This window comes from Aedes aegypti, chromosome 3 (genome assembly GCF_002204515.2).
Source record: "Aedes aegypti strain LVP_AGWG chromosome 3, AaegL5.0 Primary Assembly, whole genome shotgun sequence".
NCBI lineage: Eukaryota > Metazoa > Arthropoda > Insecta > Diptera > Culicidae > Aedes > Aedes aegypti.
In genome coordinates this window covers 407,155,739-407,171,618 of record NC_035109.1, presented here as the reverse complement: position 1 = coordinate 407,171,618, position 15,880 = coordinate 407,155,739, and the positions used below count along the sequence as shown (strand labels likewise).

Sequence of the window (15,880 nt, the reverse complement as noted above, 5' to 3'; positions counted from 1 at the left end):
CAAAAACTATTTATTTTATAAGCCGTTGGTACCTATTTATGATAAATGTTATCGTTTTTGTAGCGCACAAAAATAAATTTGAAAATACCTATAAATATAAATTTTGACATTGCATTTTGATGACGTATTTCAGTACCAAATTGACCAATATTAAAAGGCGGCTCCCAATACCGAACACGATCTCGAAATGCCTCGAATTATGTAAATGTGTACATCATTGAATGTTTTTACTCTAGGTTTCGTATTTTACTGCAAATTCAATAATTCATTGCAACATTCATTAGAAAAATTTGAGTTTTACTTAGTGTGCAAGTGGTTCATCAAAAAACCTTTTTCATATGCATGCAAAATATTTAACACATGGCATCTTATATACCAATAGAAAAAATAATATATTTGAAGACATTGGTGCAATTACAATGATATCATGTAACAAATAAAGCTTTCCGAAACTGGGGGACAGGAGGTGCTAGTTTGTAGTTTAACTATATTTAGTTCAAATATCGTACAGAACACATTCTCACTTTTAAATTATAATGGTTATCCATTATTCCTGCGAGATCAAAATTATCTTTTCATATTCAAAATCATTATGAAATAAGTTCAAATTGAAGGCGAAACGTCAACTTTTTATCGGGTCTCACACATCACTCTTTTTCCAAAAAAGCGTGCATATTTCAAGGATGTGTTATTCTGCGCAACCATCCCTCTCTAAAGTAGCTTCCTTTTCTTCTACTACACCATCTTGATTGGACCATGATTTCTAAATTTTTCGACGGTGTCCGGCATTAGGTGCTGGCCGGTACTGGGGGATCTTCCCCTAATCAGTTTTGAAGATTTTTTTTGGAAAGTCTTTGAGAGAACTTCAGAACGAAATCCTAGTTTAAATCTTTGGAAAATTTTTGATGGCGAAATACCTAGAGTATTTCGTAGAATGATGCGAGAAAAATTGCTTAAAAGATACAGGGAAAGTACAGAACCAATTCAAATTATCTAAGGTATTCTGGAAGCTGCATTCCCGACCAGATGAAAGAAACAAGATTATAACAGAATGTGTTATTCTGATATGATTTTTTTATATCACCAGTTGTTATAAAACATGTATCGTTAGTAGCTAAAATAACAAAAATTCTAACAAAACTAGCACGAAAATATAACAAATCTTATTATTATATTATATTATAATTATACCAAAATTATTACAGAATGTGTTGCAAGGATGTTACAAGATAACAAAATTATTGCAATTCATGGTACTGGTCATGGCATGTTGTTTGCAACAAACTTATAAATGCGATGTCAAAAATATAACAAATGTTGTTATAAATGTGCTACTAAAAACATAACAAGTTGACAACAAAGCCACCTTGATAACAAAATTATATCAACTTCTGTCATTTTTAACTGCTGCTGATAGGAATGTGTTATAATCTTGTTATGTGATTCTGGTCGGGTTGGAGAAGCCCAAAAAGTAGTTCTGGAGAAATCACTAGAATATAATCTAATAACTACTGAAGGTAATTTACTGGAAGAATCCCTAGATTGATTTCTTGCGGAATCCCAGCTTGGAGAATGGGTGTCGACTCAATTTTGAAAATAAAATTCCCTGACTTTCCCTGACCTTCCAGTCGGTTTCCAGAGAAATTCCAGACCACTGAGTTGGTTTATTTGAACCGAAATAAGTACGATTTGTACAAGAAGATACATATTGGGCGATTTACATGATGTTCATGTTATATACCGTATGAATAAACTGAGCGAAAGCTTTTACTTTACTGAGATATATGTATGTGGGAGTAGCATCAAAGACAACCCTAGGTGCCCTCCTAACTACGCACTGCAACACAATCACCATCAAATCCAGCAGGCAGCTAGGCTGCGACGACAGTGTCAGTATTGAACAGTGAGAACAATCGTTCGGTCGTGTTCGCTTATGAGTAATATATTTTAATTCAATCAAGAAGTTAATCTAAAAGAAATTGCGATATCCGAAGTTATCGTCCAGAACGCGTATTCCCCTATTTCCAGGTTGAAAAGTGAAGTGAAATAATCAAGATTACTACTTGTATCTGTCAGATAACATTCTTAAGCGTTTATTCAAGTTACTATGATAAAACTGAACAAATGCGAACCTATTTACTTTTCAAACTTGAAAATCCGTATGAACAAAGATGTTCTTAGATCTAATTCCACAAATTTCAGACATAAACGACAATGTTGAACTTCTTCCTGATTAAACCTAATTATAACTTTTTTGTACAAGACGCAACACTATTAAGATCGTCCACCATCCTTTTTTTAGCGAAACAAAGTTATCCTAAAGTTTGATTTCTTTGTCCAGGTAAAATACTAGCCATTGCTAAAGAACTTTCTAGGAGAGTTGCTCCAAGAAATCCCACATAGATTTCCAGAAATTTCCAGAAATTCCTCTCCTTTCCTTTTGGAATTCCTAGGATCATTTTAGGAATACATATAAAAATATGTTCCATTATCGCATAGATTTTTTTCCCAAAATGCTTTCATTTCTTTTTAATAATTTTTCACGATGACGCGTCACAGGTATTTTTTTAGTTGATATTTTAGGATTCCGAAATTAATTACGCTTAGCTTTCCTCCCCGAGGAATTTATCTAAATATTCTTGACGGAAAGCAATCAGGGATTGAATAATGTGCTAATAATAAGTTTTCTGATGTTTCTCTTGAACTTGTCGTAGAATGCTCCAAGGAAATCCTCCAAGAAATCTTCTATGAGTATCTCCAAGTAATCTTACAAATTGTCGATAGATTATCAATCAGATTCTTAATAATAATATTCCTGAAATTTCTGCTTCCTAATGATGTTCTGGACTCCCAAAAAATAATTGAGGAATTTTGAGAGGCATCCTCAGAATTTCTAGAGAATTTCCTAAGTATATTTTTAGAAAAAAAAAAAAACTAGGCGGACCTATAAGAAAGATCCTGGTAAAAATCCTGAAGAATGGTGCTATTATCTGAATAAACTGTTTTCAGAAATAACCTGAAAAAAATCAGGAGATATCCTGTCCATTAAGGCTAAGTAGTCCGTCATTCTTTTCGGCAACAATGATGTCTTTTCAGCTTGCATTTCAAAGTGATAAAACTAAGCCTTGATAGCTTATATTGACTTGAAAATGTATCACTGTACGCGCTAACATGCATGAAGTATGCTAATACTTTTTTCAGCTGTGTCAGTGCAAAACCAACAGATTTTCTATGATTCGAAATCGTTAGATGAATTAGCAACAATCATCACCGAAGCGTACAAATTTCAATGACGGCCTACTTCGCCTTAAAAATACGTATTTTCGACAAAATTTTTGATTTTTTGTTTAGTTTCTCATGCTGCAATTTTACATCAAATATAACAAGAGTGAAACTGTCCCAAACATTCAACCGAAAATACAACCACCAAAGGCACAAATCTAGAAAACCAAACATTGTTCAGAACTGAAAAAATGATCGATTGATCACCTCCAATGTCTTTCGATCTCTCTTTTTTATGATTGATTGAATCACCAGATATCAGGCCTGGTAGCGAGTCTCTTTTAAGTGACTTGGTCACTAAAAAGTCACTATTTGCAACAAAAAGTCACTTTTTTCATAAAACTGGTCACTTAAAAAGTCACTTTTTTCTTAATTTGAAACCTATTTCTATCGATCAGCATATTAAAGTGTCTAGAAAGCAAGGGATTCTGAGATTACTTTCTGGAAGAATTAAGGTGAATAATGCGCAAAACTTTCTGACAGAATAATTGAAAATTATTGTTTGGTTTTGTGATAAAAGTTCTAGTTTAATTTTGAAATCTTAATATCGACATAATTCCTTATAGATCTGCTGAGTTTATTTCGAGTAAATTTTTCTAAAAAATCATCGGAAAATAATCTGAAGGGATCTTTGATCGACCTTTTGAGTTTCCACAAATAAAGAAACCTGAAAATTCTACCAAAATTTTTTATTGTGTTTGTCAGAAATATGTTAAGGACTTAGGCCCATTGTAGTTTAAAAAAATTATTAAGAAATGGATGCAAGATTTTTTTTAAATTTTAACAAATGTCTCAGACGTTAATTCAAGGATTAAGCCAAACCCCTCTTAACCCGCGATTTCGATTCATTTTTTCTATTGCTTGGGCGAATACTGAGGTACTGAGATATTTCGAGTACTTCGATACTTCGAGTACTGAATAATATCTGTAATATTGTATTACGTATAAAATCATTCTCCAACTACCATGGCACAATAATCTCCTCCTTTAGTTCTCCACGAATCTCCTTCGAATATAGATAATGCTTTGAAAAGTGAGGGCAAAATTTTATATTAATTCTTACAGGGATTTATTCCTCTTTTATTTGCGAGGAACCCCGCGAGAGCCTCTAGAAATTTATGTACAATTTTTGTAAGAATTTCGCTAAACAATCTATCATTGTAAATTTACTCCCGAACTCTTCCTGAAATTTTCCCAGAAACGCATGAATCATTTTTTTTTTCAGAAATTCTTTTCGTAACTCTGCAAAAGTTTTAATGAGTTAAGTTCACCATTAAGGTCGGTTTGTTACTGACAAGAAAAGGAATCGCCTATCTCGATGCGTGGAAAATTTCTCCCAAGAGATGGTGAAGAAAATCACTTTTTTTCTGATCGCAGTACGCAGTTGAGAAGAAATGTCACTTCAAAGGGGGCTCTGTAGGAAATTTCTTGACCCTTTCAGTCAAGGAATTTCTTTACTTTTCTTGAGCGAATCAGCATACTTAGCTTTAATGACAAAGAATGTTGTCAACATTTCTTTTCAAGGATTTGATGAATTTTAAATTTCAAGACGCTTCTCTCTACTGACTGGGATTCGAGATTTAAAGTTGTAGCGTTATGGCTACTTCATAAATGCGAAAATGTGAATAATTCTTATTTTTATGTCTTTATTAACGAGATTTTTAGCCCAGGGCTAGTTCATCTCGGGACCAACGGCTTTACTTCCCTTCCGAAGGAACTCGTCACTACAGTAATAAATCTTCGAGCTGTTTAGTAGAATACCTATAAGTAGACTAAATTCGGTTTTTTTCATCGTCTCTATAGGTTTAACACCATACAGTCAGTGACATAAGTTAGTAACCAAATGCTGTTTTTCCATACAAAATGCCCAAGTTTGAGGTGCTGTATCTTAGCTTCTGGTAGGCCGAATTGGCTGAAATTTGGATGACGAACTACAAATAACTTGAAATTTTGCATGTAAGGAAATTATTACATTGCAGTCATTTTACATAAAGTTTCAGAGGGTTGTTCAAAGACAAAAGTAAGTAACCGAGGGGCTTTGTAATTTAATTCAAAAACGGTAAGTCGTGAAAAGTTGGTCTGTTCCACAAAGTTGTTCAATTTCAGAAGTCACACAAGTTTGCAGAACATACCAACTTTCCACAACTTACCGTTTTCGAAATAAATTGAAAAGTCTCTCGGTTACTAACTTTTGTCTTTGAACAACCCTCTGAAACTCTATGTAAAATGACTGCAATGTAATAATTTCCTTTCAGGCAAAATTTCAAGTTATTTGTAGTTCGTCATCTAAATTTCAGCCAATTCGGCCTACCAGAAGCTGAGATACAGCACCTCAAACTTGGGCATTTTGTATGGAAAAACAGCATTTGGTTACTAACTTTATCACTGACTGTAAGTGACTATCTCGGGGATGGGATTCGATCCCAGGTCCTCGGCGTGAGAAGCGTGAGTTCTTACTACTACGCCAGGGCCATCCCCCATAAATGTGAATACAAGTGCGGAATTGCAATGAGTTATGTTGGTTTGGTGTCTTCAGAGCGCTTATTCTTTAATCTGCGAAGAATAAGTTCACTGAAGACACCGACTGGATTGGATGCAATCGCGCTAGCGTTTTCGCACTTGTAAATACTTGCGAAACTCAACTTATAATATTCCGTCAAAAACTGAAAGCTCTTTATTTGAACCTTCAAGTGGACACGTAAGTATCTAGGACTCAAGCTAGATACAAATTTAATTGTCAAAAACCAAATTGAGGTATTCAAATAAAATTCAATCAGGAATATTTTACAGAATTGAGATTCTTGATGCCACACCGCCACCCCCCCCCCCTCCAAAGATCGTTTCAGACATTTTTCAATGAAGTTTCCAATTCTCCAAAAAATATTCCATTGATTCCAAACATTCCCGTTTAGAACAACTTCAAGAATCCAAATTTCCTTGAGGAATCCCTACATTTTTTTGTTTTGATAAATTACTCAAGGAATTTAAAAAAAAATCCCAGTCATTCATGCAGGAAGGTCTCCAGGGAAATGCCAATGAATTATTTTAGATTGTTATGAAGAAAATTGTTAAAAACATTAGCGAAGAATTTCGAAAGAATATCCTAGTGTAATTCTACAAGGATCTCTGAAACAAGTAGGGGGTTATAGGGCGGTTCAAAATTGAAAAATGTTTGTGAATCTAATCTCCCATATGTTCTTTACTATCCTTACCATAAAAATAGTGTGAAATTTTCAGGTGTATACAAAGTGGTTGAATTTTGGAAAAGAATCCTAATGAAAATGCCCAGAATAAATTTAAAAAAATCGGCGTAGGAACTTTTGTAGGGTTTCTTGTCAAAATGTCGAAACGATTTTTCATCAAAAACTCTGAAAAATCCTTTGTGAGAGAGCTCTGAGAGTAGGATATGTGGTAAATCTTCTAGAAGTAACATATGAAGAAATCGGTGAAAGACTCAGTGCAAAAACATGAAAGGAATTAAAAAATAACGATGTTTGTTCGTTGATTTATGCCTTTCTAAATATATGGACATTTGGCAAAGATTGTACTGATAGCTTGAGTGTTGATTTTTATTATGGTCTGCCGGGGGGAGGGGGGGGGGGGGTCACAGACCCCTACTCAAGTGGACACGTAAGTATCTAGGACTCAAGCTAGATACAAATTTAATTGTCAAAAACCAAATTGAGGTATTCAAATAAAATTCAATCAGGAATATTTTACAGAATTGAGATTCTTGATGCCACACCGCCACCCCCCCCCCCTCCAAAGATCGTTTCAGACATTTTTCAATTAAGTTTCAAATTCTCCATTCAAATTCCATTGATTCCAAACATTCCCGTTTGAACACCTTCAAGAATTCAAAATTCCGTGAGGAATTCCTACATTTTTTTGTTTTGATAAATTACTCAAGGAATTTAAAAAAAATTTCCGGTCATTCATACAGGAATGTCTCCAGGGAAATGCAAATGATATTTTTTAGATTGTTATGAAGAAAATTGTTAAAAACATTAGCGAAGAATTTCGAAAGAATATCCTAGTGTATTTCTACAAGGATCTCTGAAACAAGTAGGGGGTTATAGGGCGGTTCAAAATTTAATAATGTTTGTGAATCCAATCTCCCATATGTTTTTACTATCCTTACCATAAAAATAGTGTTCTGTGAAATTTTCAGGTGTATACAAAGTGGTTGAATTTTGGAAAAGAATCCTAATGAAAATGCCCAGAATAAATTTAAAAAAATCGGCGTAGGAACTTTTGTAGGGTTTCTTGTCAAAATGTCGAAACGATTTTTCATCAAAAACTCTGAAAAATCCTTTGTGGGAGAGCTCTGAGAGTAGGATATGTGGTAAATCTTCTAGAAGTAACATATGAAGAAATCGGTGAAAGACTCAGTGCAAAAACATGAAAGGAATTAAAAAATAACGATGTTTGTTCGTTGATTTATGCCTTTCTAAATATATGGACATTTGGCAAAGATTGTACTGATAGCTTGAGTGTTGATTTTTATTATGGTCTGCCGGGGGGAGGGGGGGGGGTCACAGACCCCTACGACCCTGCCCCTTGGGTACGCCCATGAGTATACGTCTTGCAGTTTGATTGACACTCGTTCAATGGGAGAGAACCAGACTTTGGAGCCGGAGAGTTGAACGGCGGTTTAAATTTAAATTTTCCTGTAAGTACTTACCGGCTTCGTGTTCGGAGGGTGGAACGCTGGCGGTGGCACTAGCTAGCGAAAGGGACACCCATTTCGTTTTCTTCTTGGCTCCCTTCGCCATTGGGAGTGATTGTTGGAGATAATTTTACCGCTGCCGTCGTTGGAACTGGATCACTTGAACGCACTTTCGGCTGCGATGGATCTTCTTCCTAGCCGATCAATTGGCTGGTATTCACCAAACTGTCCACTAAGGGCGCGACAAATCTTCTTTGACCTATTCAATCGAAGAAAAACATTCGGCTAGCGAAAACACAAGTATTACGAGCCACTTAGTCTGAACAACTATTTTTTCCCTGAACCACACATACAACCACACACGTCCGATTATTCAGGCGGCCCGATGTTCGAATGTTTCCTTATTTAAAGAAGCTTCTGCACTCCTGTCTTCGCCGCCGTTGCATAATCGGTGTCGCCTCCGCTACCGTTGTCGCCTTCGCGCGCGTATGTCTGTGTTATGAGAACTCACGTGCCTCGTGATGTTTTTTTTGTACCACGCTTTTCTACATCTAATCGCCGTCACTTCACATGGCTTAGCTCCAAGCACATTGCCAAAATTGTACCTTTTGTATTAATTTCTTATGGTGGAAATTTTCCACTGGTTCTCCACTATTGTATAGAGTGATTTACGTTGGCACCACCCGATCGGGATATGCGTTTTTCCCCACCGCGTTGGTATTTTGCCTTTTGGCCTCTTTCGACTCGGTCACAAGAGGGTTCTTTTTTGCCTTTGCTTCAATCAGCTGTTATATAACTCAGAAAATGCAACTGAACTTTTCCTACTTTCTCGTTCTCACTACAACTAGCTTCGAAAGGGGCGGAGGGGGACTCGGGAGAGGTGGAATCTTTACCAGAACAATCTCTGATCGTTTCGACGGTTATGTGATAATCAATAGGCAGGATGCTCCACTTTCCAAGTCTCGCTTCGGTATGAAATACTCCTGAGTCGACAATTTGCACTACTTTTAGATTATTTATGCCTACATACAGCACTCTGTACTTTTGCTATTATTGATTGAATACAATGATTAATTTCGCGAGCTGTGTGCTTTGGTAAGAGGGGGATGATGTGTCTGATAAGCAGGCAGATGATTAATACAAAACAATCAGCATCTCATAGGACTTTGTCCGCACAGATACACTTTTTTTTCGGAGTTCCGCTCGAACAATGTAGACGATCGGTCGTTTGATAGGTAACTTGTGGAAAATCGATACACGCATCAGGGTCACTGGGGCAGCATTCGTTCTATCACCCGGGAGCACACCACCGTCAGGAAAACCGATTATACAACACCTTCCTCTGCCTGGTTACGACAAATTGGTCTTGGCGATAGCTCGGACCATATCCTCTTACTTTGCATGTTCGTCGATACTAAAGTGCTATTTCAGTATCCAATCGCTCTTTACCGTCTGTTTTTCCGTTTTTCCCCAACTCTCTCTCTCTCTGTAAAATCCCTCTCGTGCTCATGGCTCTCTCACATTATGAACTTATAGGAGATATACCGGGATAACGATTCAGAGTATACACATTGTTAGTCATGTTGACAATGCCACCGTTGAACCGTAGATAATAGAACCTAAAACTTCTTCAACTCACCCTACTAATTCAAACGTTTCACACTTTTCACAAACCTTCTGATGAAAATCTGTGTTAATTTAGCCTACTTAACCATTTAGTCCACTTTGCATTCAAGCATTCCGCAGAACGCACTGGTCACTAGATGACGACTTTTGTGCACCTTCAGAATAACACCTCTCAACAAATGATAGCCAACTCGGATGGCGATTGCACTCTAGCCCCATCAAAGGATGGATCCATACTAATTTCACCACAGGGCCCACATGTGTTATCAGACATAGCAGACCGGTCGTTTTTTAGCGAGAGACTGTATCAGCAAACCAACGAGAGCGAATTCATCTTCTAATCGGGTGGGTAATTCGAAATCCTCCCGTGCTCTTTGGCATACACACAAGTGATTCTGAATCGGTTACACCGCTGTACATACATAAAGTACCAACTCAAAATCTGACGGTGATGGTTCAACGCCATGTTCACCGAGAGTGTGTTTGCATTACTTTACTGGGTGAGAAATGCAGAGTTGTGTCGGAAAACGCATTGCACACCACAACATTTGAGGTCCGTGGTAGTGTTTGATTTTCAAGGTCGAGGACATCATTATCATTGCACGAAGAGGACACTCTTGGGTAGACTGATGCAAATTTTTGAAGAATCACGCGTGCTTGAACCATATTGATAATGGTCAAATATAGCATCCGAAGCTTTAAATTGGATGGAAACACTAAAATTTAAAATACTCGATGCGAGCTCGTCTAACATTCTTAGTGGTCTGTGCGCATACTTACTTACTTACTTACTTACTTACTTACTTACTTACTTACTTACTTACTTACTTACTTACTTACTTACTTACTTACTTACTTACTTACTTACTTACTTACTTACTTACTTACTTACTTACTTACTTACTTACTTACTTACTTACTTACTTACTTACTTACTTACTTACTTACTTACTTACTTACTTACTTACTTACTTACTTACTTACTTACTTACTTACTTACTTACCTTACTTACTTACTTACTTACTTACTTACTTACTTACTTACTTACTTACTTACTTACTTACTTACTTACTTACTTACTTACTTACTTACTTACTTACTTACTTACTTACTTACTTACTTACTTACTTACTTACTTACTTACTTACTTACTTACTTACTTACTTACTTACTTACTTACTTACTTACTTACTTACTTACTTACTTACTTACTTACTTACTTACTTACTTACTTACTTACTTACTTACTTACTTACTTACTTACTTACTTACTTACTTACTTACTTACTTACTTACTTACTTACTTACTTACTTACTTACTTACTTACTTACTTACTTACTTACTTACTTACTTACTTACTTACTTACTTACTTACTTACTTACTTACTTACTTACTTACTTACTTACTTACTTACTTACTTACTTACTTACTTACTTACTTACTTACTTACTTACTTACTTACTTACTTATACTTACTTACTTACTTACTTACTTACTTACTTACTTACTTACTTACTTACTTACTTACTTACTTACTTACTTACTTACTTACTTACTTACTTACTTACTTACTTACTTACTTACTTACTTACTTACTTACTTACTTACTTACTTACTTACTTACTTACTTACTTACTTACTTACTTACTTACTTACTTTACTTACTTACTTACTTACTTACTTACTTACTTACTTACTTACTTACTTACTTACTCTCCCCCCCCCCCCCCTTACTTACTTACTTACTTACTTACTTACTACTTACTTATTACTTACTTACTTACTTACTTACTTACTTACTTACTTACTTACTTACTTACTTTACTTACTTACTTACTATTACTTACTTACTTACTTACTTTACTTTACTTACTTACTTACTTACTTACTTTACTTACTTACTTACTTACTTACTTTACTTACTTACTTACTTACTTACTTACTTACTTACTTACTTACTTACTTACTTACTTACTTACTTACTTTACTTACTTACTTACTTACTTACTTACTTACTTACTTACTTACTTACTTACTTACTTACTTACTTACTTACTTACTTACTTACTTACTTACTTACTTACTTACTTACTTACTTACTTACTTACTTACTTACTTACTTACTTACTTACTTACTTACTTACTTACTTACTTACTTACTTACTTACTTACTTACTTACTTACTTACTTACTTACTTACTTACTTACTTACTTACTTACTTACTTACTTACTTACTTACTTACTTACTTACTTACTTACTTACTTACTTACTTACTTACTTACTTACTTACTTACTTACTTACTTACTTACTTACTTACTTACTTACTTACTTACTTACTTACTTACTTACTTACTTACTTACTTACTTACTTACTTACTTACTTACTTACTTACTTACTTACTTACTTACTTACTTACTTACTTACTTACTTACTTACTTACTTACTTACTTACTTACTTACTTTACTTACTTACTTACTTACTTACTTACTTACTTACTTACTTACTTACTTACTTACTTACTTACTTACTTACTTACTTACTTACTTACTTACTTACTTACTTACTTACTTACTTACTTACTTACTTACTTACTTACTTACTTACTTACTTACTTACTTACTTACTTACTTACTTACTTACTTACTTACTTACTACTTACTTACTTACTAGACCTCAAATATTCACCTGATATTTTTTCTCACTAAAACGAGAATGGTGAACTTATAATATTTCGTGTTTTCGAAAAACAACGGACGACCTGCTGAATAAGGGTTTATTTCCAAATGCTAGAATGGATTGTTTGGCAGGTGTCTTCATGATTTTACGGCAAATAAGAAATTAGTTTAACATTAATACAAAAAGCGTCACGATGGGATGGGTGGGTGTCAAAAATGGCCATTTTTTATCCACAGGACTGAAACGGCTGTCGTCCACGAGCGAATTCGGAGTGAAGCTAAAAATTTGGTGCTGATTTGACAGCTCGTCCTTACCATACATTTAAATCGACCGTTAAAAATGTGGTCGATGGAGAATGTTGAAGGTGTGATGTATGTTTGTCTGTGCGAAAACTGTTACCGGTAGAAGGACTAAATATTGCTAACCCTAAAATCATCAGAACCTAAAATTACTTAGGAGGAAAAGGAGGGTGATGCTAGGGTTCAATTCGGTAGATCTTACCTCGTAACGCACCAAGTAAAGGTGATCTACCTGCGTTACGGGTTTAGGTGAAGCTGAATTAGTAGAGTTTAGAAACAAAAAATAAGTTATTTGAGCATGTGCAGCTTTTTAGCATCCAAACATATAAATAATATTTTTGTTATTAAATCCTCTAGTCTTCTTTACTATCTGGAATTGTAGATAAATGTTTTACTTTATTTTTCATCTCAAAACAAAGTTTGTAAATTAGGTTTTTTTACAATTTTTGGATAAAAATAAAAAAACTTCTAGTTGTTACGTCTATTTATCTGTGATAAAACTATAGATACACCACAGACAAACAGACGTCACACTCTCACCATTGTCCATCGACCACCTTTTTAACGGTCGATACAAAAATATGGTAGGTAAGTGTTACGTCTGTTTGTCTGTGGATACACAATTAATCATTTAAGCCAAGTACGGACTTGAAAAGTAAAGCACTCAGGTATAATTTATCCTTTTTATGGGTAGTATCCATTTCGTAAGTACTGTGCAAAAGGATAGGACAAGTAATGGCCAAGAAATACTTCAGTTGTCCAAATTACTTGATATCCAGTTGACATGTAGAGCTGATTCCGTAACATTGATAACGCCTGTCTTACAAATCAAATGGAGCTGTCACTATTCCGTACGGAAAAATGTGCCGCTCAATTATTCCGTAAGTAAAAGTGACACTTTGCTCGTTCTGAATCAGCTGTCAAAATTACTTTGGTAATTAGCAACAAATTGTACTTGACCGCTCTACTTAGGATGTGGATACCAGGCTTTACCATGGTATTTTGCAAAGTAGTTTTGACAGCTGATCCGGTATGAGTGAAATGTTACTTATCAAAAAATAAGCGGCACATTTTTCCGTACGGAAAAGTGACAGCTCCATTTGATTTGCATGTCGGGCGTTACAGACGTTATGAAATCAGCTCTACTTCTTAATGCAGCCCACAGACGCTCAGACGGTTTGACCAACATTGACTCCGCCCCCCAGGGTTGGTGCTCATGTTGGTGCTATGTTTGACCGTGTGAGATGCTGCTTGACGAACCAATTTGACAGTTTGTTGTAAAACATGTTTGACGGTTGACGAATCGGGCGGTCAAAATCAAACGAGTTTGGTTTCACTCAAACCGCTGGTGGGCGGAGCCAAGTGTTTGACGAACTGCTCGTACTGTCTGTGGGGCAGTTGTACAAACACCGGCGTCATCTAGTCAAATTGTCGGCTCATCAACTACCGATGCGCATGGGTTTAACATCCACATTGCGTAAATTTATGCAGCGTTGTCGCCGTGGGAATGTAGAGAATGCGCGCTTTTGAGTCATTTCCGTATATTCCACCAACGATTTCGTCTGAATTTATCCATCATCAAACTATTTCATTTGAAAATCTATCAGATTTTTTACAGATGTACAACCAGAAATTCTACAAGAAAACTGTATTTCCTCCGGGGATTCCTCCAGAGATTTCGTCAGGAGTACCGACATGGATTCAATCATGATTATTTTTGGGTTTTTGAAATGAATTCTTCCAAAGATTTCACAAGGGATTCAAGCAGGAATTTTGCTAGATATTGCACCAGGAAAACTCCGATAATTTTACCCAGGAAATTGTTCAACGTTCACATTCGGAGTTCATCAAGATATTTGATAGGAAAACTGTTCTTCAAGGATTTCATGTGGAATTCCACCAGAAATTTCCCCCTGGAAGTGCGAAAAGATTGCACAAAACAAATAATAGGGATTACACCAGAACTAGTTTCAGGAATTTCTTCAGAATTTTGACAAGGAATTCCACTAGAAATAATTTGATTAAATTTAGGTCTTCCCTAAAAAACTTAATAGACTAATGAAAACAGAGTGACGTAAACGCCATTTCAACTACCGTGAATACTTACGGAATCCCTGAAAGATTTTTTTCGTGGAAATTCTGATGGATTTGCTAGTTGAATCCCTTGAGGCAAAACTTGTTTAATGTTTAATGCTTGGAGGAGTCTCTGGAAGATTTCTTGGTGAAATTTTTTGAAGAACTCTTGAAGGTGGAATATTTTTTTGTGGAGAAATTCCACTGGTAGAATCTCTGGAGAAATTCCCGAGGCAGAATCTATGGAACAATTGATTCTCTGGATAAGTTCCCGGTGGTTGCGGAAACTCCTGGTATAATCTGTGTAAGAATACCAGGGGGTTTCTCTGGAGAAAATAGTAGTGTGACGCCTGGAATTCCCGGTAGAATCTCTCCGGGTTCAATCGCTGTGAGTATTCCCAGTGAAATCTCAGATGGATTTGCTGATGGAATCCTACATTCAAAAACTTGTGAAATTCCTGGCGAAACTCCTTATGAGGTTCCTGTTAGACTTTATAGTGAGATCATTGGGGAATTCTCCGGAAGAATCACTAAAGGAAATACTAATGGAACCCTTGAAGAAACTGGTGATATCCCTGGATGAATTTTTGAGTAGTTTAAGTGGTAATTCTTGGTAAAATCTGAATAAATCCCTGAAAAACATTCTTGTGGTATCCATTGACGAATTTCTGTAGGCAAGGAACGTCAAAAGGAATCCTTGGAGAAAATCCTGGAAAGTTTTTGGAGAGATTTCCGGAGGAATTCCAGGTGGAATTTTAAGAGGAATCTCTGGACGAGTGCCTTGGGGGAGTTTCTGGAAGAGTCTCGATAGGAATATCTGACAAAAATCTTTGATGATTTTTTGGAGGAATCTTCTGGGATATCATTGGAGAAATCTTTGAAGAATTTCTGAAGGAATATTACAATATTCTTTGGGGAGGAACTTCTGAAAGCTAATTACAGTCGAATTTCGTTTGTTGCGCTATCTTTGGGTGGGCTTCGTTTTAATTTGTTGGAAAACAGGTACATCACACAGCCTGCAGTGGAGATGTCGATGGGTAAGAATTGTAGAGGTAGTATTTTAAACGAATGAATTGTAGATATCTTTACCCAGACATGAAATAAATGAGAGGAGCTGGCTGGTAGCGATATCACTCAGTAGCCTGCGGTATGGAGGAATAGCCTTGTGTTTTGTAGTCGTTTTATTACAACAGGTTATGGGCCCAGGAACGCCTGCAGGAACGCTGAGGCAGCTTCAATGAGGGACC

At 35.9% G+C, this 15,880-nt stretch overlaps 1 protein-coding gene across 5 annotated transcripts in view; it reads right to left on the bottom strand.

The window, feature by feature from the left end:
* LOC5569487 overlaps nucleotides 1-9,820 on the bottom strand; it is a 47,784-nt gene extending 37,964 nt beyond the window's left edge. The window contains exons 1-2 of one of the 5 annotated variants that reach the window (XM_021855977.1): nucleotides 9,591-9,820; nucleotides 7,967-8,210 (exon numbers count right to left, since the gene is read on the bottom strand). In XM_021855977.1, the coding sequence (XP_021711669.1) occupies nucleotides 7,967-8,057 (91 nt within the window). In that variant the 5' untranslated portion in view covers nucleotides 8,058-8,210; nucleotides 9,591-9,820. Of the gene's footprint in view, nucleotides 1-7,966; nucleotides 9,568-9,590 lie in introns of those variants that run through there. The other 4 variants (XM_021855978.1, XM_021855976.1, XM_021855979.1 and 1 more) reach the window with 4 other exon arrangements.
* Between the last annotated feature and the right edge of the window lie 6,060 nt (nucleotides 9,821-15,880).